General features: G+C 41.5%; 1 protein-coding gene across 5 annotated transcripts in view; it reads left to right on the top strand.

Moving 5' to 3' along the window:
• CCDC191 (coiled-coil domain containing 191) overlaps window positions 1-22,280 on the top strand; it is an 83,281-nt gene that overhangs the window by 18,002 nt on the left and 42,999 nt on the right. For all 5 annotated transcript variants that reach the window (XM_066241454.1, XM_066241456.1, XM_066241455.1 and 2 more), the window contains 4 exons: window positions 1,786-1,923; window positions 5,994-6,145; window positions 8,120-8,343; window positions 15,858-16,011. In XM_066241454.1, the coding sequence (XP_066097551.1) occupies window positions 1,786-1,923; window positions 5,994-6,145; window positions 8,120-8,343; window positions 15,858-16,011 (668 nt within the window). The remainder of the gene's footprint in view (window positions 1-1,785; window positions 1,924-5,993; window positions 6,146-8,119; window positions 8,344-15,857; window positions 16,012-22,280) is intronic.

The raw sequence follows: 22,280 nt of genomic DNA, 5'->3' as shown, positions 1-22,280 counted from the left end.
GTCGGTGTGCCCTGCTTCTGTGTGTGTCTATTTTAACATAGTAGCCAGAGTGATTTCTTTGCTCATAACCTTCCTGTAGCTTCCCATTGCATTCAGAGTAAAAACCAAAGTACCTAGAATGGTGGGTGTCAAGACTCGAAAGAAGGGTTTTCAAGCTCAGCTCTATTGACAGTTTGGCCCAGCTCATTTTTGTTGTGGGCACTCCCGTGTGCATTGTAGAACATTGGCAGCATCCCTAGTCTCTACCCACTGAATGCCAGTATCACCTTCCCCAGTTGTGACAACCAAAAATGACTTCAGATGTTGCCAAATGTCCACTGGAACAGTTTTTTCCCTAATCTAGAACTACTGCTCTTAACCTGATCCCCTCATTATCTCTATCACATCCTCTACTGTTTTCCCCAACCCCCTTTCACTCACCCCTCTCCAGCCACACTGCCTCCTCACTATTTCTCCAACATGCCAGACACTCTCCTACCTTAGGGCCTTTGCCCTTGCTTTTCCTCAGCATGGAGTAATATTTTCTTACATAGCCGTATGGCTCAATCCCGCACTTCCCTTCTTTGTTCAAATATCTTTCCATGTGGCCTCCTTTGACCACTCAATTTAAAGCTATTGACACCAGTTTTCCATTCCTTGTATTAGTGGTGGGGTTCAGCCAGTTCGCACCAGTTCAGCAGAAACAATACCTTTTTTTGTTGAGTTCAGCAAACCAGTTGTTAAAATGGCACTTGTAATCAGGGTTCTCTCTAAGGTGGGCACCTGGGCAGTTGCCCAGCATGGAAATCACAAATTTCCATTCTAAAGGAATGGGATCCTTCTCATACAGTGAAAAGATGGTTAAGGATAAGTCACACAGCTGATAATGTTCAGATAAAAGGGAAGAAAATTGCAAGTGAGGACACCAATCAAGAAGCAATATAGAAATATCTTAAATAACAGTGTTACTGTTTTTTGTCAGGTATTTAATACTTTTTTTTTTTTTGTATTTTTCTGAAGTTGGAAACGGCGAGGCAGTCAGACAGACTCCCGCATGCGCCCAACCAGGATCCACCTGGCACACCCACCAGGGGGCGATGCTCTGCCCATCTGGGGTGTCGCTCTGTTGCAATCAGAGCCATCCTAGCACCTGAGGCAGAGGCCATGGAGCCATCCTCAGCACGCGGGCCAACTTTGCTCCAATGGAGCCTTGGCTGCGGGAGGGGAAGAGAGAGACAGAGAGGAAGGAGAGGAGGAGGGGTGGAGAAGCAGATGGGCGCTTCTCCTGTGTGCCCTGACCAGGAATCGAACCCGGGACTCCTGCACACCAGGCCGACACTCTACCACTGAGCCAACCGGCCAGGGCCTATCTAATACTTTTTTATTAATATTTTTAAACTCTTGTAATCTAGTGTACTTCCTTTATTGTTCTTATTTAAGTATTAAATTATGAAATAATAAACTACCTTTCGGTAAATAGATTTTTTTAAATTTAAAATGGTCATTGGGGCAGAGAACTGGTGGTTAAATTGTTTGACTCCCACCACTGCCTTGTATGCCGTTTCTCCTTCTGCTGTTTTTCTGACTTCTTGTTTATGGTCTCTCTTACCCAATTAGAATGTAAGTTTCTTGGTGATAGGTTTTATTTTTCCTGTTTTATTCACTGCTATATTCCTACTGTCTAAAACAGTACGTGACACATGACCAGTACTCAAGTAATATTTATTGAATGAATGAAAAAGGTGAATGAAGAAAGGTCTCTAAAGTAATTGAAATATTAAAAAGATGTTTCTGTTTTATTGATAGCTGAGCAGCTGGTCAATGACTGGTTAGACACCAAACTTAAGCGGGAACTGGCAAGTGATGGGGAAGCTGAAGACCCTGTATCAAGTATCTCTCCTGAGTTAGAAGCCAGTGGTCACTTGAAATATGACAAGTTTGATCGTAAGAACTGATCTGATTGTTCTGAGCTTTAATATCTAATGATTGTGTCTAAGAAGTCTTTTGAATTATTTTGAATAATAAATGTTAATTTGACTTTTCTGTGTTTTGCTTAGTTTTGTAATTGACTTTAATTTTTCCTGATTTGATTTAATTTACTTATCCTCAGTAAAGCTATGATTTTTTTAAGTTAAAATATTCTATTTATAATTCTTATGATTATAATAGTAAATAATGCTATTTCAGAGTACCTCTTCCTATATATTGTTGGATGACTGTTTATTTTGGAGACTATATTTAAAGTCATATATGATTTTATATTTATAAAATACTTCATATATCCTCATAAAGGAAGTTATTACTTGTACACAGTGCCAGTGTAAGACATGTTAAATAGCTAACTTGTTATAATTCCTCAAATGTAGCCAAAGAGTCTGAGATTTTTTTTCCCCGAGCATAAAGGTAGGCATGGTGGTGATGGTGGCAGCCCCTCGTGCGTTACAAACAACCTTAGTGGACTCCCCTGGCAGCATTCCCTTTGGTAGAACTCTACAAAACCCTCAGCTGAGGAATCTCAAAGTTATGAGCTCTTAAAGTTAGAGGAATCCTTCAAGATCACCTCTGATCTATTCTTTTTACCCCCTCAGAATACCTAACGTGAGGTGATAAAACCTCTGCCGGAACACCTCCCAGAATAGAGAGACTGCACTTTAGAGGACCGATGCAGCTGTTGTGAAACCCTAATCTTCATAGCATTCTCTCTTAGTTAGGAAAATTAGAATCTTGTCCTCAGTATCTTTTACCCTTTAATACCACAGAAAATAATATTGTTTTCCCTCTCTCGAGAACAGTCTTTATTTTCTGTGGGAGCTGAAATCATATCTCTGATCCTCATATACTTCAGTGTTTCTAGATTAAATAACACCAGGACTCTCAACAGTTCTTTATTATCTTATTGTTTCTAGATCTTCTCCTGGTTGCCACCTTCTGCATATTTTCCAATTTATTCATTATTAAAGTGAGGCATTTTAGTACTTTATATTTATTCTGAAGCATATATGAAATATAGTGAAACTGTCATTTCCTTTTATACGGTGCTGATAAATCTAGTTATGTCTCTTTACTTAGGCTGGCTACTACCACCTAGTGTCACACCAGGCCTTACTCATCTCATTACTTAAAGAGGGTTTGGGGGGGGGCAGGCATTGTTTTTCTTTATCAAAACATTGAACAAAATTATTGTGTAGTCATTAAAAACGCTGTTTAACAAAACTATTAACATGATTATCTAATAGACATAGAAAAAGTACTTGACAAACTCTAGCACCCATTCCTAATTAAAAACTCTCACAGACTAGTAATAGAAATTCCTCAACCTCACAAAGGGCATTTACATAAGACATATAGAAAGCAAATACCAAAATGACAAATGCATATTCTACCTTATCAGAAATTACATGAAATGTAAATGGATTAAACAGTCCAATCAAAAGACAGAGATTGGGAGAATTAATTTTAAAATGTGACCTAACTATATGCAGTCTACAAGAGACACAGTTTAGTTTCAAAGATATAAATAGGTTGAAAGCAAAAGGATTGAGGCAACTTCCCTGGCTCCATCTTACCTCGGGGCCAGGGAACCTTGCCGGGCGGGATGCGCTGTATTCAATAAAGCCGTTTATTATTCCACAAAAAAATAAAAAAATAATAAAAGAAAGCAAAAGGATTGAAAAAGATATGCAATGCAAACAGTAATCAAAGTAGAGCAAGAGCAGCTTACTAATCTCAGAAAAAAATAGACCAAAATAAAAAATACTACTAGAGACAAAGGCATTTCATAATGATCAGAGTCAATTCATCAAGAAAAGATGAGTATAAACACGTGTACACTTAACAAAATAGCCCCAAATATGTGAAGCAAAAACTGACAAAACTGAAGGGAGAAATAGGTAATTCAGCCGGAACAACTGGAAATTTCAATACCCCATATTTAACAATGTACGGAACTAGTGTACTAAACAGAACATCAACAAAGAAGATACTCAATATTGTGAATCAGGAAAATGCAAATTAAAACTACTGTAACTACTTACACACTTATTAAAATAGTTTAAAATAAAAAACTGACCATGCTAAGTATTGATAAGGATGTGAAGGAACTAGAACACTCCTACACTGCTAGTGAGAATATAAAATCATATAGCCACTTTGGAAAACAGTTTGGCAGTTTCTTTTCTTTTTTTTTTTCTTTCTGAAGCTGGAAACAGGGAGAGACAGTCAGACAGACTCCCGCATGCGCCCGACCGGGATCTACCTGGCACACCCACCAGGGGCGATGCTCTGCCCACCAGGGGGCGATGCTCTGCCCCTCTGGGGCGTTGCTCTGTCACGACCAGAGCCACTCTAGCGCCTGGGGCAGAGGCCAAGGAGCCATCCCCAGCGCCCGGGCCATCTTTGCTCCAATGGAGCCTCGGCTGCGGGAGGGGATGAGAGAGACAGAGAGGAAGGAGGAGTGGGGGTGGAGAAGCAAATGGGCGCTTCTCCTGTGTGCCCTGGCTGGGAATCGAACCCGGGTCCCCTGCACGCCAGGCCGACGCTCTACCACTGAGCCAACCAACCAGGGCCTGGCAGTTTCTTAAAAAGTTTCTTCCCAATAGAAGAGAAAGTATATATTCATACAAAGACTTGTACACCAATGGTCTTAACAATTTTATTTGTAATAGCCCAAATCTGGAAAACCCGAATGTTTATCCACAGATGAAAGAATGACAAATGGTGGTATACCCATAAAGTGGAATACTACTTAGCAGTAAAAAGAGATAAACTATTGATACAATAAAATAATTATGCTGAGTAAAAGAAGCCTGACCAAAAGAGAAAGAGTATATAGCATAGAATTTAATCAATACAAAATTCTAGAAAATATAATCTATAGGGACAGAAAGCAGTCTGTGTTTGCTTGGGATAGAGCAGAGAACATGGAGGAGAGTGGGAGGAGGAGATTACTGAAAAGCATGAGGACCTTTTTGGGGCTGACAGACGTGTTCATGACCTTGATTGTAGTGATGGTTTATTGATATATCAAACTTATTATAAGCTTTAAATATTTGCAGTTTATTTGTTAATTATAACCATAATTAAACCATTAAAAAAAAAAAGCAAGCCCTGGCAGGGTGGCTCAGTGGATAGAGCATCTTCCTGGCTGCCTCAAGTCATGGGTTTGATTCCCAATCAGGGCACATGTGAGGAGCAGAACTAAATGGAACAACTAAGTGGAAAAACAAGTTGATGCTTCTCTCTTTCTCTTTCTCTCTCCCACTCTTTTTTTTTTTTTTTTTGTATTTTTCTGAAGTTGGAAACAGGGAGGCAGTCAGACAGACTCCTGCATGCGCCCGACCAGGATCCACCTGGCATGCCCACCAGGGGGCGATGCTCTGCCCATCTGGGGAGTCGCTCTGTTGCAACCAGAGCCATTCTAGCGCCTGAGGCAGAGGCCACAGAGCCATCCTCAGTGCCCGGGCCAACTTTGCTCCAATGGAGCCTTGGCTGCAGGAGGGGAAGGGAGAAACAGAGAGGAAGGAGAGGGGAGGGGTGGAGAAGCAGATGGGCGCTTCTCCTGTGTGCCCTGGCCAGGAATCGAACCCAGGACTCCCACATGCCAGGCCGATGCTCTACCACTGAGCCAACCGGCCAGGGCCTCTCTCCCACTCTTACCCTCTACCTCTCCCTCCCTCTCTCTCAAATCAATGGAAAATTAAAAAAAATAAAAATAAAAATAAAGCAATAGAGTCCTCAAGGATGTTTAGATTAAAGTAGTCTCTTTTAAATTTGACTGAGTCTTTAGTGACTTGGATGAGAGCAATTCTTCAAGAGTAGAGGTTTTTTTCCTCTTAGTTGTAGTTAACTACTGAGGACTATACTCGTCCAATTGGCATTGTCAGTTACTATTTCTTGAACACTCACAATAGTGTATTTTTATTGTACCAAGATTATTTATATAAATATGAAAATATTAAAATTTCCTAATTAAAAAAAATAGTTTTCCTTTTTTTGTCATTGTTCTTTTCCCCCAGATTTATGTGGCTATTTGGAGGAAAGTACCACCGTTCAAAGATTTGTAGACCATCTGCTCCATAAAGAAGTGATGGATTCTGGGATGTTAGAAGATCTTGAAATGAATGGAAACCAGGATCCTCATCTTACCATGGAGATCAGACATAAGCAGGTAGGAGGGAAAACACAATTCAAATGGATAACAGGAAGCAATCTTTGTATAACACATTTAATAAGCTTAAAGACTGAGGCTTTATTGTGAAAAAGGATGCCATCTGTGGTTTGATTAGAAAGTATAAAAACAAAATACGTACTGTCTAAGAACTTCAGAAGAAAAAACTGAGGATAGGAAAGTATTTAAGAAAACTCCCCCCAAAAAGAATAATTGAATTTGACCAACAGAGTGGTGGGCTAAATTTTATTAGATTAGATGTTATACTTCCTATTATAAATATATAGATTGGGTTTTGCTTGAATTTGGTTTTTGAATTGAGACATCAGGATATTAATATAATGAATATTTTGCTGAATGTTATAAAGATAATTCTTTTCTAGACAACTGAAAAATTCACCCATTTTGTGAATATAATTTAAACAGGAGAACAGATCTGAATTAAATCTAGTTCAGCTGTTTTGAATTAGAAAGGCATATGGAAACTTTCTTTTCTCTAAAGAGACTAGGAGTTTATAGGAAAAAAATGCATCTCAACGCTTTGTGGAAAGCTGGAAATCAGTGACCAAGCCTTTGCCACGTGTCCAGAACTAAGACTGGACTAGAATTAATGTCTATATATGTGTGCTATCTTCTTATAACACTCAATTTCTGATTGCTTTAAACCGTAAGTTGTGCCTAATCAGCACTGGGGATGTTAGGAAAACTGGGTAAAAATATATCCTAGTTTGGATTTATGATGAAAAGGAGGAAAGAAGTTGCAATAAAAGATAGTCATTATCTAGAAGTCTTATAACTGGATAGTAAGATAGGGATAAAGTTAAGCAAAGCAGGAAGGAGCCTGGCCTGTGGTGGCGCAGTGGATAAAGGGTCGACCTGGAAATGCTGAGGTCGCTGGTTTGAAACCCTGGGCTTGCCTGGTCAGGGCACATATGGGAGTTGATGCTTCTAGCTCCTCCCCCCTGTCTCTCTCTCCTCTCTCTCTCTCTCTCTTTCTGTCTCTCTCCTCTCTAAAATGAATAAATAAAAATTTAAAAAAAATAAAATAAAAAAATATAAAATAAAAGCAGGAAGGAAAGGACCGCTCCTTAATATATAGTTATTCAAGCCTCTGAATAATTAATATATTTAAACAAATCATCGTGCTTATTCAGAAATACATGGTGAAATTCATGGTTTTGATTTTCAAATATCCAGAATCATCAATATATTTTAATAGTAATAGAAATGAATAAAGGATTGTGGTGTTCCTTAAGGCAATACAGATGTTCCTTGACTTATGGTGGAATTACATCTTAAAATACACATCATAAGTTGAAACTATTGTAATTCAAAATGCATTTAATACATCGAACTTACCGCCTACCCGACCTTAAATGTGCTCGGGACACCTACATTAGCTTGCAGGGAGGCAGAATCAGCCCACTGCCGCTGCCCAGCATCATGAGACAGTGCCATATCTCATATCACCATCCCAGAAAAAGATCAAAATTTAGAATTTGTAGTATGGTTTCTACTGAACACCTAGTGCTTTTGCACAATCATAAAATCAAAATACTGTGTGTTGAACCATCATAAATGGGATACCATCTGTAAATCACTGTTCTGTCCTTCACGATGTAGCCTCCCCAAATAGTATTCAGATTATAATTTGTATGCAGACATGGCCCAAATAAATAGCAGTAATGTATATTTTAGAAAATCTTATGGTGGGAAATCATTACTAAATAAGAATCCAGAACCTGGCAGCTGGTCCATTAGGTTCTCAACTTTTCCACAGTGGAGATCATGCCGCAATTGTGTGCGAGTTGTCTTACCTCACTTCATTTAAAATTCCTGTCGGCCCTTAGTAGCAAAATGAAGTCCCCTTCCCCCATTTTTCTGATAAACAATGGGGTTCTGAACCAGAGTGGATATATTCTGAACTTCCTTTTCTACTTGAAAGGCTGCATTTTACCCTCTTTTCTCCTTAAGGTAAAAGAAAATCGCCTAAGACGGGAGAAGGAACGGGAGCGCCAGAGAATCGAAAAGACCCTGAAAAAATCAGCCTTCTTAGAGGCTCAGTATCTGGTGCAAAAAGAGAAGAAAAGGAAAGCTTTGGAGACCAAGAAAGAGGAGGAGGAGATTCAGAGGGAGATGGTCAAGCTGCGGAGGGAGATCATTGAGAGGAGGCGCACTGTGGCGGAAGCGTGGAAAACGTAAGCCAGCTGCGCGCGCCGTGTCCGGGCGTTCGTTTCAGCGAAACAGAACTCCGAAGTTTGTTTTGGAGCGCTCTGAAGTTTTTAAAAATGCACCAACATTTAAATTACAAAGCTCAACAGAGAAATCACCCATCATTCCACCATCTTAACAAATTAACTGTTTTCACTTTTCCATGTGTCTTCCTGGTCTTGATCCATTTGCATACTGAATTGCAACTATAAAGTCATTTAATTTGTCATTCTGCATGTTGTAATTATCACATGAACTGGAGTCCTGAGGTCTATATATTACTCTGTTGAGTTCCTATACCATAATATATGTAATGATCTCCCATCTTATACTGGTAAGCATACAGCTACTTCAGATTTTTTCACCAATAGTGCACTGAGACTCCTTAAGCATAGATCTTTTTTATTCTTTTGAATTATATTTTTAGGAGTGTGATTACTGAGTTAAATGGTGTAGGCATTTTTATGACTCTTGAAACATTGCCAAATTGCTTTCCAAATGGGTTGGTCTTATACTATTGCTGGCAGTGGGCCAGTTTACCACTCTTCTCAGAATTGAGGAGTATCATCATTTTCAATATATTTTGTACTTTTAATAGGTATTATATTGGTTAGTTTGCATCTCTTAGGTTACCTGAGCATTTTTAAGGTTTAACATGTTTCCTTATGCATGTTCACTAATCGTGCCTTGTCCTGGTGTGAAGTGCATCCTTGGCTTCTCTTCTAATAATCATATGGCGAGTCACCACTGTCCTACTGCCTCTGATAAAGACAAAGACTATCTTACTGTAGGGAAAACAGCTGTGGTTAGGCTTACTCGCTTGTTTTCCGGCTGCAAGCACTCTGCATGATTATTGTGTGAGCACATGGCCCAAAGCCACGTGTGTAGAGCTTGTATAAGATTAGGGGTGCTTACCCTCAGTGGCGATTTCCCCAGATCGCTCTCCTGCCACCGCGTGAGGTGGTGTTCCTGATCCCTTGCCCTCCGCTGCTGCAAAAAGCGGTTTTTCTTTGCTTATTCACTTGCCTGTCTCTGCGAGCCTCCAATGAACAGGAGTGGTCCAGTGCTTTCCAGCTCCACAGTTCCTTTATCATCTGTCGGAATCCAGTGTGAACCTGCCTGGCCTTGACCACCAGCATTTCACTGACATATAAGAGGAAAATCAACAGTGCTCACAGGATGTAGTGCTCATATGTATCCTCTTGAAAAAAATAATGAGCTTCATAAATGAAATAACTACGTATTTAATTCAGAGAAATAGCAATGATGCATGAACTCTAAATCCTTGGAACGACGTGCCTGCAGGGACTGAGTTCTCAAACTGAGCGGCGAGAAAGACTATTAGATAACCCTTCCCCCCATCAGCCCCACAGCCTTCCCCCTGCGCTCGACTGCGCTCACTCCACCCAGTTGAAAACATCTCGGCAGTGGCCTTGCGCTTCACTCTCAAGTGCCAGCCTCAGGCCTCCTCCAGATGCCGTTCCTTTTAGAAAGTAATCCCCAGTGTTTTGAGTGATTTCTCGTGAAGGTCATCCTTGCTTTTCAGGTTACTCTTAAGCCCGGAAAACTCTAGGCTGACCCAAAATAAATTGTGAAGCAAGTAACATTTGATGGTAGCAGGAAGCTCTTCTCCATGGGCTCTCAGCCAATGTTCATCGACCAGTTATTCCTTTTAAAAGGTAAATCTTATCCATGGTTATAGTCACACAGATATTGCGCTATACTTCTGGGTGGATGAACTGATAGTAACATTCCAGACAGCAATTTGACAATAAACGACAAGAGCCATAAAAATTTTGCTCTCACCTGACCTGGGGATATCCATGGAATGCCAGGGGCCGAGGCCAGCAGGTTCACATTGGACTCAGACGGTGGTGGGGTTCAAATAATTTAACAACCGGTTCTCTGCCCTAATGACCATTTTAAGTATAAAAGAATTATACACTGAAAGGAAGTTTATGATTTCATGCATTTAATACTTAAGTAAGAACAATAAGAGGTACACAAAGCTAGATTATAAGAGTTTTAAAATATTAATGAAAAAATATTAAATACCTGACAAAAAAACAATAAAACTGTTATTTAAGGTATTTCCATATTGCTTTTGTTTTAAAGATTTTATTTATATATTTATTTTAGAGAGGGGAGAGAGAGAAGGGGGGAGGAGCAGGAAGCATCAATTCCCATATGTGCCTTGAACAGGCAAGCCCAGGGTTTTGAACCGGGACCTTAACGTTCTAGGTCGATGCTTTATCCACTGCGCCACCACAGATCAGGCCTCCATGTTGCCTCTTGACTGGCATCCTCACTTGCAATTTTTTTCACCTATGGACAGAATGAACATTATTACGGGCACTTAGAATACGCTGTTGCACAGATGAACATTAAAAAAGACTAAGGAATGTAGATATTTGTGATTTCCATATTGGGTGGCTGCCCAGGTGCCCACCTTAGAGAGAACCCTGATTACAAGTGCCATTTTAACAACCGGTTCACTGAACTCAGCAAAAAATTAGGTATCAGTTCTACCAAACCAGTGCAAACCAGCTGAACTCCACCACTGGATGCTGACAAATGGTAGCGAAACTACGGAGCCAGAAAGTGGTGGGCCATTTCCATTTATTAGATTCTCCCAGCAGCAGACAAGCAAACGGTATGGGAAAACCGCTTCTCACTGAAGCAGGCAAACAAGCAGCAGCAAGACAGCTCCTCATGGTGGCCGGCAAGTGATCTGCCAAATGGTCCCTCACAGTGTCGGCAAGCCATCCACAAAAACCGCCAAGGGAAAACACCCGTAGCCTCACACAGACCATACACATGTGGCTCTGCCAGGTGCTCATGCACTAATCATGCGAAGTGGAAGCAAGCAAGCCTAACACAGCTGTTTCCCCTACATTCCACCCCTTTAGGGTTGCTCACCTCACAATCTACACAACAGGTATCTTCCGTGATGATTCCTGGGCGAGAAGGGAGGTACAATACATCACAGAAACAGTAGAGACTACAACAGAATTACAAAGGCACAAGCTATACAAAAAATGACAATAATTACAAAGGTGCCCTTCACAATGTCTCCCTGAGCACTCTGCCCAGAGAGTTAACTGGAGGCCCATTTCTAGCCTGCTACCCACGGTAGGTGGGAGGGCCTATACAGTCCAGGGCTATGTCCATTGACAAAAGCGCCTTCGGTGCATCTCTGCAACTGGATGGGAGCACATTCCCGGAGCAGGAGGGCCTCCACAGGTGCCAGGCACCCCCATCAGGGTCTCTCATCCTATTCACAAGCAAGGGAGCTGCTGCTCCCCTCATGTTGAAGTCCCTGCTTCAAGAGTCCATTGTACCTGACCTGTGGTGGCACAGTGGATAAAGCCTTGACCTGGAATGCTGATGTAACAAGATCAAAACCCTGGGCTTGTCTGGTCAAGGCACATAAGGAGTTGGTGCTTCCTGCTCCTCCCTCCTTCTCTCTCTCTCTTTCCTCTCTAAAATGGATTAAAAAAAATTTTTTTTAAAGACTCTATTATACTGCTCAATAATAAGTTCACGATAGACAGCACAGCTGTGTGTACCAATCACACAAGGTGAAGGTCCATTACAGGCAACTAGCCAAACAGCACTTTAATAATGGACCTCAGTGCCTTTTCATAAGTGCTCTGTCCATTGCCACAAACCCCATTCAAACACATTCGAGGCTTATGCTGCCTTCACAGTTCTTTCAGCTGCTGCAAAAGCACCTGCTTCTAAGGCCAACACGTGCTGCACATTAGAAGGGGACCAGTGGATTGCCAATTTCACATGGGCTCTCCTACCCCCACTCATCCCCATTAGACGAGTCTCTTGGCCTTCTCCCTATTCAAACTGAAACAATGGGTCTTGGGGATCCTCCTCTCCTTCAGCTGTCTCCATGATATAATCTTGCAGTCTTACAACATGAGCACCAGCCATTCTCTTGGCAGCTGTCAGGGTCAACCACTTCCATCATGTTTTCAGCATCTAGAACCTCTGTTCTGACTTAAGCTGGCACCAAAGCTCTAACAGGGATCTATTAGATCTGCCATATAATTTTTCTCTATTTGCCCTGGTGGTAAGCAAATCTACCCACATCTGTGTTCTGGTAACCTTTACAGGCCTGTTTCTCTTGTTAGTCGGGGGGTGGGACGTGGGGGGAGTACAGCATGGGCAGCAGCCTGCACAGCCTTGTGGTTCTGTGCTGCCTCCACCTTCTCCAAATCTTCTACCATCTGTGTAACAACATTGATGGGCTGCCCTACATAGGGGCTCATGATAGCCACTAGTGACCCAAAAAGGGCTGATGGGATGCTACAGAGAATCAAGTCCCTCATTGCTGCCATAAATACTTCCTCGTCTGACCCACAGGACCTCAGGTTGAAAGCAGCTTCCTTTATATGTAGTTCCCAGAGGACCTGCTGTAACTCAGTATATGACTGCCACTGACTAACTGCCCCCAGCAAGTCTCCAGCATTCTGCCAGACCATACAAATGGTAGCCATCACCCATTCTAATAGGGCATGGTTTCTTGGATTGTTGTGGCAGTTCTGAAGATGCTGCCTCAAGGTGGAGTGCATGGTAATGGCAGCTAATTTCTCCATCTCCGTCCCAGATAATATGATGCCATTCATGCCTGTGTCCCACAACTGCAGCAACCAAGCTGCCAGGGACTGGTGGGTTTCTGTCTGAATTTTGCTCCTAACTTTATCAACTCTGTCTGGATATAGGGCTGGAACACAGAGTGCTCAACTACTTGTGGAGGGGTTGTGTCTGCCCCTGAGACACTGTTTGCTACTGGGTTTTTACCGTTTGGGTGACCACCAGCCAGGCTTTGAGTCTGCTGGCAGCAGTTTCAGTCCGAACCTCTTCCTCCTTCTTCATCAACTGCTGCAGCTCTTGTGGCTGCTCACTCTTGGCCTGAAGCTAGAACTGAAGTGTTTGAACCCACAGCTGTGTCTCTAACAATGGCTGGTGCCAATGTTCAGCCTCTAGGGAAAACTGGAGTTCTTAAACTCACAAGTCCTTCTCAAGCGACCATTCCAATTCCAGGTACTGTTGGTGTTCAGCATGTATTTCATGAAGCTCTCGAAAGCGATCAGTTTCCGCCAGCAGCTGTTGCAGCTCAAGCCTGGAGCTTTTGACCTCACACAGCCTCTTGCAGAGACCTTTCAGTTTCTTCTTACAGGGCTGTAAAACACACCCAGCCCATAGCCCCCAACAGGGCAGCCACAGGGAACACATGCTTGAGAATGGTCACCCTTCAAGAGTGTTGGCAGCTCCATACAGATCTGAATCGAATCCTGCCAACTACACCAGATGTAATCCCAGTGGCTGTGGTCAGACGGGTTCACATTGGATTCGGGCAAATGGAGAGGAACTTTGGAGCTAGAAAGTGTAGGGTCATTCCCATTTATTAGAGTTTTGCAACAGTGGATGAGAAAATAGGTAGAGAAAAACTGCTTCTCAGGGCAGCAGATGAACAGACAGCAAAACAGCCCCTCACAGTGGCAGGCAAGCAGTTCACAAAAACTGCCAAGAGAAAGCACCTTATATTGACTACACCCTGATCCGTGGTGGCACGTCAGCAATCTACACCAATAGAAAGTACCTGTAGCCTTATTAGGCTGCACACACCTGGCTCTGCGCTATGCTCACATACTAATCACGCAAGGTGCAAGTGAGTAGGCCTGCCATAGCTCTTTTCCCTACAGTTCAGTTCTAGGAAAACTGTAAACTGTCCTAAGAAAATGGTCAGAAACCCAGACAAGGATTTGTGCACAAAGATAATTAAGACATTAATAAACAGTGGATAAATTAAGAAACTGGTTTTACAGTGAAACAGCACTAACATGTTATCAGAGTTCTTTTCTGGGTGGAAATATAGATGGCTTTTATACCTCTCCAATTTCTCACAATGAAGAGATAGTACTTTCACAACAGATACTGATTTTAAAAAGTCAGATACAGGTCTTAGAACTGTATTTCTTTAAATGCCCACTATGACCCACTTACAACCATCTGATATAATGTCATTGTGAAGTTTGGGAAAATGCAGTAAAAATTGTACTGTTTGTAGGGCTTTTGTTGTGAAAACAGCTGTGTTAGGCTTGCCCGCTTGAACCTTGCATAATTAGTGCGTGAGCACATGGCAGAGCCACATGTGTGTCGCCTAATAAGGCTACAGGGGCTTTCCATTGGTGCGGTCGCTGACCTGCCACCGTGGATTGTGGTTCACTTGCCCGCCACGGTGAGGGGCCGTTTTGCTGTTTACCTGCTGCCAGAAGCACTTTCCCCCTGCCTGTTTGCCCATCCGCCATTGTGAGACTCTAATTAACAGAAATGGCTCAAGACCTTCCTGCTCTGCAGTTCCTCTACCGTCTGCTCTAGTCCAGTGTGAACCTGCCTGGCCTCAGCCACCGTGTTACGACTTATTTGTAAACTATCCTAACTCTGCTCCATTGCCTAGTTTCAAAGTACCTTCCTCCAAGAGCTTTATTAACTACAAGGGGGAAAATAGCAACTTTGTCATAGAAAAGACACGTTAACCAAGTGATGGTTAACATCACTGGTAATAAGCTACAACATTGTGTGCCCCCTGTATGAGATATGAGAATTAATGAGAGAATGTCTACAGAGTATTCTGACATCCTCATCTCAATTTGAGTTTCCGCAAATATAGAAAGGTGAGTTGAGAAAGACTAGGTGATTTGCCTGAGTTCACAGCTGGTTTGTGGCCAAAGCCCGGGAGTCCTGATTCCTGACTAGGTGTTTTGTTTACTACATCATTAGTAGTATATATATCTTGTACACAAACCTGTGTAGCTTAATATACTCCAATAAGAAAGCAACACTATTAGCTTGTGTGACTGTAAAAAGGATGACTTGGATGAGAAAGAATAGATAGGTAGGTGAGAAAGAGGATGACTGGAAAGATAAGCAACAAAGTTACTAAGACTTGTTACTTGTCTGAAGGCCTTTTCCTTATTGTTACTAAGTTCTGTTTGTCTTCTTTTTAGCTCTTTCAGAATGAATATAAATTCCATTCTTTCTTTATTCATTATCACTTAATTATTTTATCTTTCCCTAGAAACCTTGTAAAAGCCTTATTGTAAAAGTCTCATTCCTTTCTTACCTGAGGGTCCTTTTTTGTGACTCCCTTATAAGAAGAGAGAGAATTCATGTGTATGTTAGAGATTACCTAGTAGTTGTTTAAGCCTCAAATTTTGATCAAAGTATTGCTCAATATTAAACTCAATAAAAATACCTCTATAGAGCTTTCTACTTTTCAGAATACACTGCAACAATTTTGTTCCATTTAATATGTATTTTATTTTAAAAAGGAATAAATTAAGGCTCAAAAAAATCACACTACTATGCAGTTTTAAAAGCCAGATCTAAAAATCTGTGTCCTCTGGTGGAAAATTCAGTATTCATTCCACTATGGTCACTGTTCAGTCTGTTGTTCATGTATATATTTATAAATTTTTTATAGAGAGAAGAAAAAGCAAGAAGAAAGTTCTCCAAAACATCCAGAAAAAGGCACGGTTCAAAGTGCTCATATTCTTCAGGAGGAAAAAAAAATGACAAAGGAAAGAAAAAAGATAGTGAAAGAGTTACTAATCCAAACTTTCAAGGAAAATCAGCAGGTAGGAATTATAAGGTATCTTTATTCAGCATTCTGTAGCATAAATGACAAAAGGCTCCATCAGAGATGGGAAAAAGTAATACTGAGCCCAACTGAAGAAGTCATAATTCACATATAAAACAGCAGGAACTTGGTCAGAGTTTTGGCTTTAGGAATGAAGAGGAAAGTGTGGTAGGAGGAAATGTTAAAAACTGGGATTAACATTTTGAGAAAGATTGGCTAAGACTTAGATGAAGCATCCTTCAGGAGATTGGTGGAGTTGGTACGTTCTCCCGCAGTAACAGTTCAGATTTCTGAGTGAAAGCAGCGAGGGAAGTGAGGGCTCACGGGCGTCTTAGGAAGGCAGGAGGGAAAAGTGCCGCGATATCTTACCCGGCCAGTGAGAGAAGAACAAGACATGTGTTTCCCAGTAAGATGAATTTTTTTTTTCTTTCTTTTTTTTTTCTTTCTGAAGCTGGAAACGAGGGAGACAGACAGACTCCCGCGTGCGCCCGACCGGGATCCACCCGGCACGCCCACCAGGGAGCGATGCTCTGCCCCTCCGGGGCCTCACTCTGCCGCGACCAGAGCCACTCTAGCGCCTAGGGTAGAAGCCAAGGAGCCATCCCCAGCGCCCGGGCCATCTTTGCTCCAATAGAGCCTTGGCTGCGGGAGGGGAAGAGAGAGACAGAGAGGAAGGGGGGGGGGGAGGGTGGAGAAGCAAATGGGCGCTTCTCCTATGTGCCCTGGCCAGGAATCGAACCCGGGTTCCCCTCGCGCCAGGCTGACACTCTACTGCTGAGCCAACCGGCCAGGGCCAAGATGAACTTTTAAAGAAGTCCACTGTACAAAAAATAACGTGTGTTTTAGATAGAAGTGCTAGGTATGAATTTTAGACACATAAGGATTTTACAAATGTAGTGCCCTACTAAAATAGATTACTCAATTTTAAAAGGATCAGCTAGTGTATTTAAAAATGAGAAGTTATTCATTATCTCCACTTTGCCACAGATGGTACTTGATTGTTTTTAAGTATTTATTTTGAAATCATTTTAAACATACGGAATAGTTGCAAAAATGGTACACAGAGGTCCTGAGTACCATTCACCCAACTTTCCCCAATGTTAATATTTTAATCTAAGCATTGTTTATCAAAACTAGGAAATGAACATCAGTATACCATTAAATACCGTTATCTGAACTATAGATTTTATTAGAATGTCACCAGTTTTTCCACTCGGGTCCTTTTTCTGTGCCAGTACTCAAGCCATAATTCCATTTTGCACTTATTTGTTTTGCTCCTTAGTTTCCCTCCAGTTCCTGTCTTTCCTTGTCTTCTTATGATCTTGATATTTTTGAGTACTAGTCATGTACTATTTTGTAAAATGTCTCTCAGTTTGGGATTTCTGTTGTTTTCTTCTGCTTAGATTGAGTTTATGCGTTTTTGGTATGAATAATACAAGAAGTGAGACTCAACTCTTCTGAGTACATATCAAGGATACATGACGTTAGTATGTCTTATTACTGTTGATGTTAACCAGGGGTCCCCAAACTTTTTACACAGGGGGCCAGTTCACTATCCCTCAGACCGTTGGAGGGCCGGACTATAAAAAAAAACTATGAACAAATCCCTACGTACACTGCACATATCTTATTTTAAAGTAAAAAAACAAAACGGGAACAAATACAATATTTAAAATAAAGAACAAGTAAATTTAAATCAACAAACTGACCAGTATTTCAATGGGAACTATGCTCCTCTCACTGACCACCAATGAAAGAGGTGCCCCTTCCAGAAGTGCAGCGGGGGCCGGATAAATGGCCTCGGGGGGCCGCATGCGGCCCGCAGTTTTGGGACCCCTGATGTTAACCATGATCACTTAAAATTGTGTCTGATGGGTTTCCCCACTCTGAAGTTACTATTTTTCTGTTGTAACTCATAAATGTCTTAGAGGAAATGTTGTGAAACTATGCAACTACTCTGCTTATTCTTAAACTTTCACATACTAATTTTAGCATCCATTGATGGATCTTGCCTGTAACAATTTTAAAATGTGGTATTTATCTAATAGTAATTTTGTATTTTCCTCACTTCTTCATTTATTAATAGAAATTCTTCTAGAAGGAAAAACTGTCTCCTGTCCCCCATTAATTTGTTTATTCAGTTATTTATTTGTATAGGATAGACTCATGGCTATTTATTTTATTCTGTGGATTATTGTCTAATATTGTTGCTGTTTGCTTTGTTACTCAATTTGTTTTTACTTAGGCCATTAGGAAATGTTTCAGGTTGACTTTTTTCCCCTTTCAAAATGCTTCCACCCTTTTTTGGGCACTTTCTTTCTGTCATCACAAGAAGTCTCAGGCTCATCTTGTATTTTCCCTGTCCTAAACCTGGAATCAACCACTTCTACGTGGAACTGTGGTTCCTTTTATTGCAGAATAGTATTTAGAAACCAAGATCCTGGAACTAGGTGTGCTCACTGCTACTGGAGTGTCATTGTTTCTGGGCCCCATCAGTAAACAGAACTGGGAAATATGTGTATGTGATACTAAGCCACACAAGCACTCACATTCTGTTTATTTCTGTGTCTATCAGTATGCATATTAAAGTCCATGAATTCACCTTGATATCTCCAATTCCAGTGCAACAACACTGGGATCATACTATCCCTCCTTCTTCCTTACTTGTTGTCACTTATTTCTATGTCTTTCTGTATATGTATAAAATAATAATGAGTTCATAAAGATAGCTTTCGCCCTAAGCCAGCACCACAGGTTTCAGTTAGCCTCTCATTCTTGTTTGTCTTAGAACTTCTATCTCTGACAGTGAGAAACCGGAAGCTTATTATCTAAAATATATTTACTTATTTGCTTAATCTTAGTATATTATAAAGTGGTTTCAGAATTTCTAATCTGTGTAGCTATGGAAACAAATTTACTAACTAGAGTATAATACAATATTTGTACAGTTATTTTTGTTTTGAGCCTTATTAACCAAGTACTGCTTTCTGAAGTTACTTAGGTTAATTCTTTTCTTCGCCTTCCCCTTCAGTGTGATTACTGTTAGTGAACCTCTAGTATAGATTTCTCCAGTGTATGTGGGTGTACTGAGACATGGGAAAAATCTGCTTGCCATCCTTGTCAGACTTTTACATAGGTTTGGCTGGAGACACGATGGTCTTCTGGTAAATGCCACTAGAGTTGCAGGCCCTCTGGGCTCATTCTCTTGGTCGCAGTCCACATTCCTAGCCTGGTTCTAAAGGAGCCTGAAGCTGCCCTTGGATAATGACATTTGGATTCTCAGCAGCCTAAATATGTCCACAAGATGAAAAGAGGGAGAACGCCCAGCTGACTCACATTGAGTGGCTAAACAGCAGGAGGCTCTTGTCAGCATCCTCAGAATGGTTCACTGGCACAAACCCAACAGCTGGTCATAGCGTATTTGTGGGAAGGCTTTAAAGAATTTGTTTCTAGGAGTTGCTCTAGTTTGGGCTCCTTTAATTTCTATACTTTTGTGCTTTGACTCTGGATTGTATTTGCTCCCCCAAGACAATCTCTTAACACCACATTTGGATCGTGTTGTTTAATAGGAGACTGTAAGGCCAGTACAGGTAGTCACAACCATCGTGGCCATTCACATGCAGGTTCTCATTGAAATCAGACAGACAGAAAAGAAACAGTGGAGCCTGACCAGGTGGTGGCGCAGTGGATAAAGCATTGGACTGGGATGCAGAGGACCCAGGTTCAAGACCCCGAGGTCGCCAGCTTGAGCGTGGGCTCATCTGATTTGAGCGAAAGCTAACCAGCTTGGACCCAGGGTCGCTCGCTCGAGCAAGGGGTTACTCAGTCTGCTCTAGCCCCCCACCCCCGTCAAGGCACATATGAGAAAGCAATCAATGAACAACTAAGGTGTCACAACGAAAAACTAATGATTGATGCTTCTCATCTCTCTCTGTTCCTGTCTGTCTGTCCCTATCTATCCCTCTCTCTGACTCTCTGTCTCTGTAAAAATAAAAAAAAGAAAGAAACAGTGGAGCCAAAATATGGTGGGCCATTCCTTTATTAAAGTCTTGCACCAGCCAATGAGCAAACTCACAGGGCTCCCAAAGCCACTGACACATTCTCCCGTTCCATAACCAGGAGAATCTTCTCTGGTTTCTCCTAGAATCAAAGGCCTCACCAGTCTTAGCAGAGCTCGCAAAGCCAATGCAAACTATAAGCAAGCAAGCATATATATCATATTTATAAACTTATTTGACCGACACTTCTCAAACATGAATTCTTTTTTGATCCTTCAGATTCCATTCATGTATATATGATTTTATTTTCTTTTGAAAAAAACTAGTTAAATTCTGCTTTTAAAAAATTAAGAAGGCCCTGGATAGACTATAGGCCCAACATATGGATATCCCGGGTTTAATTTCCAGTCAGGGCACATGGGAGAAGAGACCATCTGCTTCTCTCCTTCTCCCTCTTCCCCGCCCCTCCCCCCACTCCCCTTTCCCAGTGGCTCAGTGGAGCATTGGCCCCAGACACTGAAGATAGCTGGCTTGTTCCAAGTGACAGCCTCAGGCACTAAAAATATCTTGGTATTCAAGCATTGGGCCCGGTTGCTGGGTGGATCCAGGTCAGGGTGCATGTGGGAGTCTGCCTCTCTATCTCTCCTCCTCTCACCTAAAAAAATAAAAAATTAAGAAGATAATCTTTGGCATAAATAAAGTCCTCTAAACTTATACAGAATAGAATGTTGTTTTCTTCTAAACACTAGACATTTCAAGTGAATATTTATAAGGCTCTTGAGAACAATACGGATGAGGAACAAATGACATCATATCATTGTCTTATTGTCAGACTAACCTAGAGGTAAATCAAGCATTTGTCTATTCTGAAGTAAGCAGTACTTTTGGCGTAGTGTGTGTGTGTGTGTGTGTGTGTGTGTGTGTGTGAGAGAGAGAGAGAGAGAGAGAGAGAGAGAGAGAGAGAGAGAAGGGGGAGATGAGGAGAGAGGGCAGGCAGCATAGATTTATGGAGGTAAAAGGTCTGAATGGGGAAGAAAGGAAAGGAAAGAGAAGGTGATGGGGAGTGGTGGGTCTGCCTTCCCTCTTAAAAATAGGAAGTCATGAAAACTGGTTCAGGCTATGTTGGAAAAGGAGCCCTATCTTAGTGAATAGTCAGGTTATAGCTATGTTATGGTCGTTCTTCTTTAAAAGATCCCAGGGAGTTTTACTGGTTAAGAATTTTCTATATGGCGAGACTGAGCAATTGTTCTCTGAAACCTACTTCTAGAGTGAAGTAGAATTAGCTAATAACAACAATATTATTGATTGGAACTAAACAGAATTAAGAATTTATAAAATGTCCTTATGTTAACAATACATACTGATGCTTTTATGGGTGAGATGATATAATGTCTGGTGTCTGGGATTTATTTTTAAATACTCCAGAGACAAAAAGTAGGTGGAGGAGAGATGAAACAAGATTAGCAAAATGTTGATAATTCTTGAAGCTGAATGAGAAGTTTATTCTTCTGTTCTACTTTTGGATGTATTTATTAAATTTATGTAATCAGCAATTTTTAAAGTTTAAAAATGGAAGGAGATTAATTTAAATACAGAAGTAAAATGAACATCACATCCCCCAGGATATAACAAAAGGAGCATTCCACCTTTAGCCAATAGACGTAGGTAACATCGCACACGCAATGGTTGTCAAAGTTGAGGCCTCCAGGATTTTCCATGGGACTCAACAGCATGTCAGGTCCTAGCACTGTATGCTTAGAGCTGAGTGTGTTTCCTCTGATGTGATCAGTTATAGGCGCATATATGGTTGAGGGTTAGTGTTGGACAGATAAAATGTATTATGCTCACTTTGTTAAAGGTGGTGCTGCCCACGTGAGGCCGTCGCCCAGGTGATATTAATGTGTGTTGGGGATCCTTGTAGCCTGGGGCTTGGTTTTGGGATTAAGCCTTTCCCACCCTTTTTGATGTGGGGTGGTACAATCCAATCATGCCTCAGAGGTGACTTTGTATTAGAGACTTCCCTACTTTGTATATTGGATTAGAGGTTGTGAAGCTACAGTATAAAGTGGGGGCAAAACGGGAGTTTGGGCTCTTGGTTCCTGAGATTATCATTAGAGGAGAGAGGAGAGCAAAAGGAGGCCACGTGGAGGAGGCCAGGAGAAGCAGCCAAGATGGCGGAGTGCTGAGTGAGATGCCAGTTTGTGTAGAGTTTGTATCTGGGATAAGGAAGGAGATGGGGAACTGAGGAGAATAAGGCTGGTGAGCTAGA

This window comes from Saccopteryx bilineata, chromosome 8, assembly GCF_036850765.1.
Source record: "Saccopteryx bilineata isolate mSacBil1 chromosome 8, mSacBil1_pri_phased_curated, whole genome shotgun sequence".
Taxonomy (NCBI): Eukaryota; Metazoa; Chordata; class Mammalia; order Chiroptera; family Emballonuridae; genus Saccopteryx; species Saccopteryx bilineata.
The sequence above is the reverse complement of the archived record's forward strand: the minus strand, read 5'-3'. Positions and strand labels throughout refer to the sequence as shown.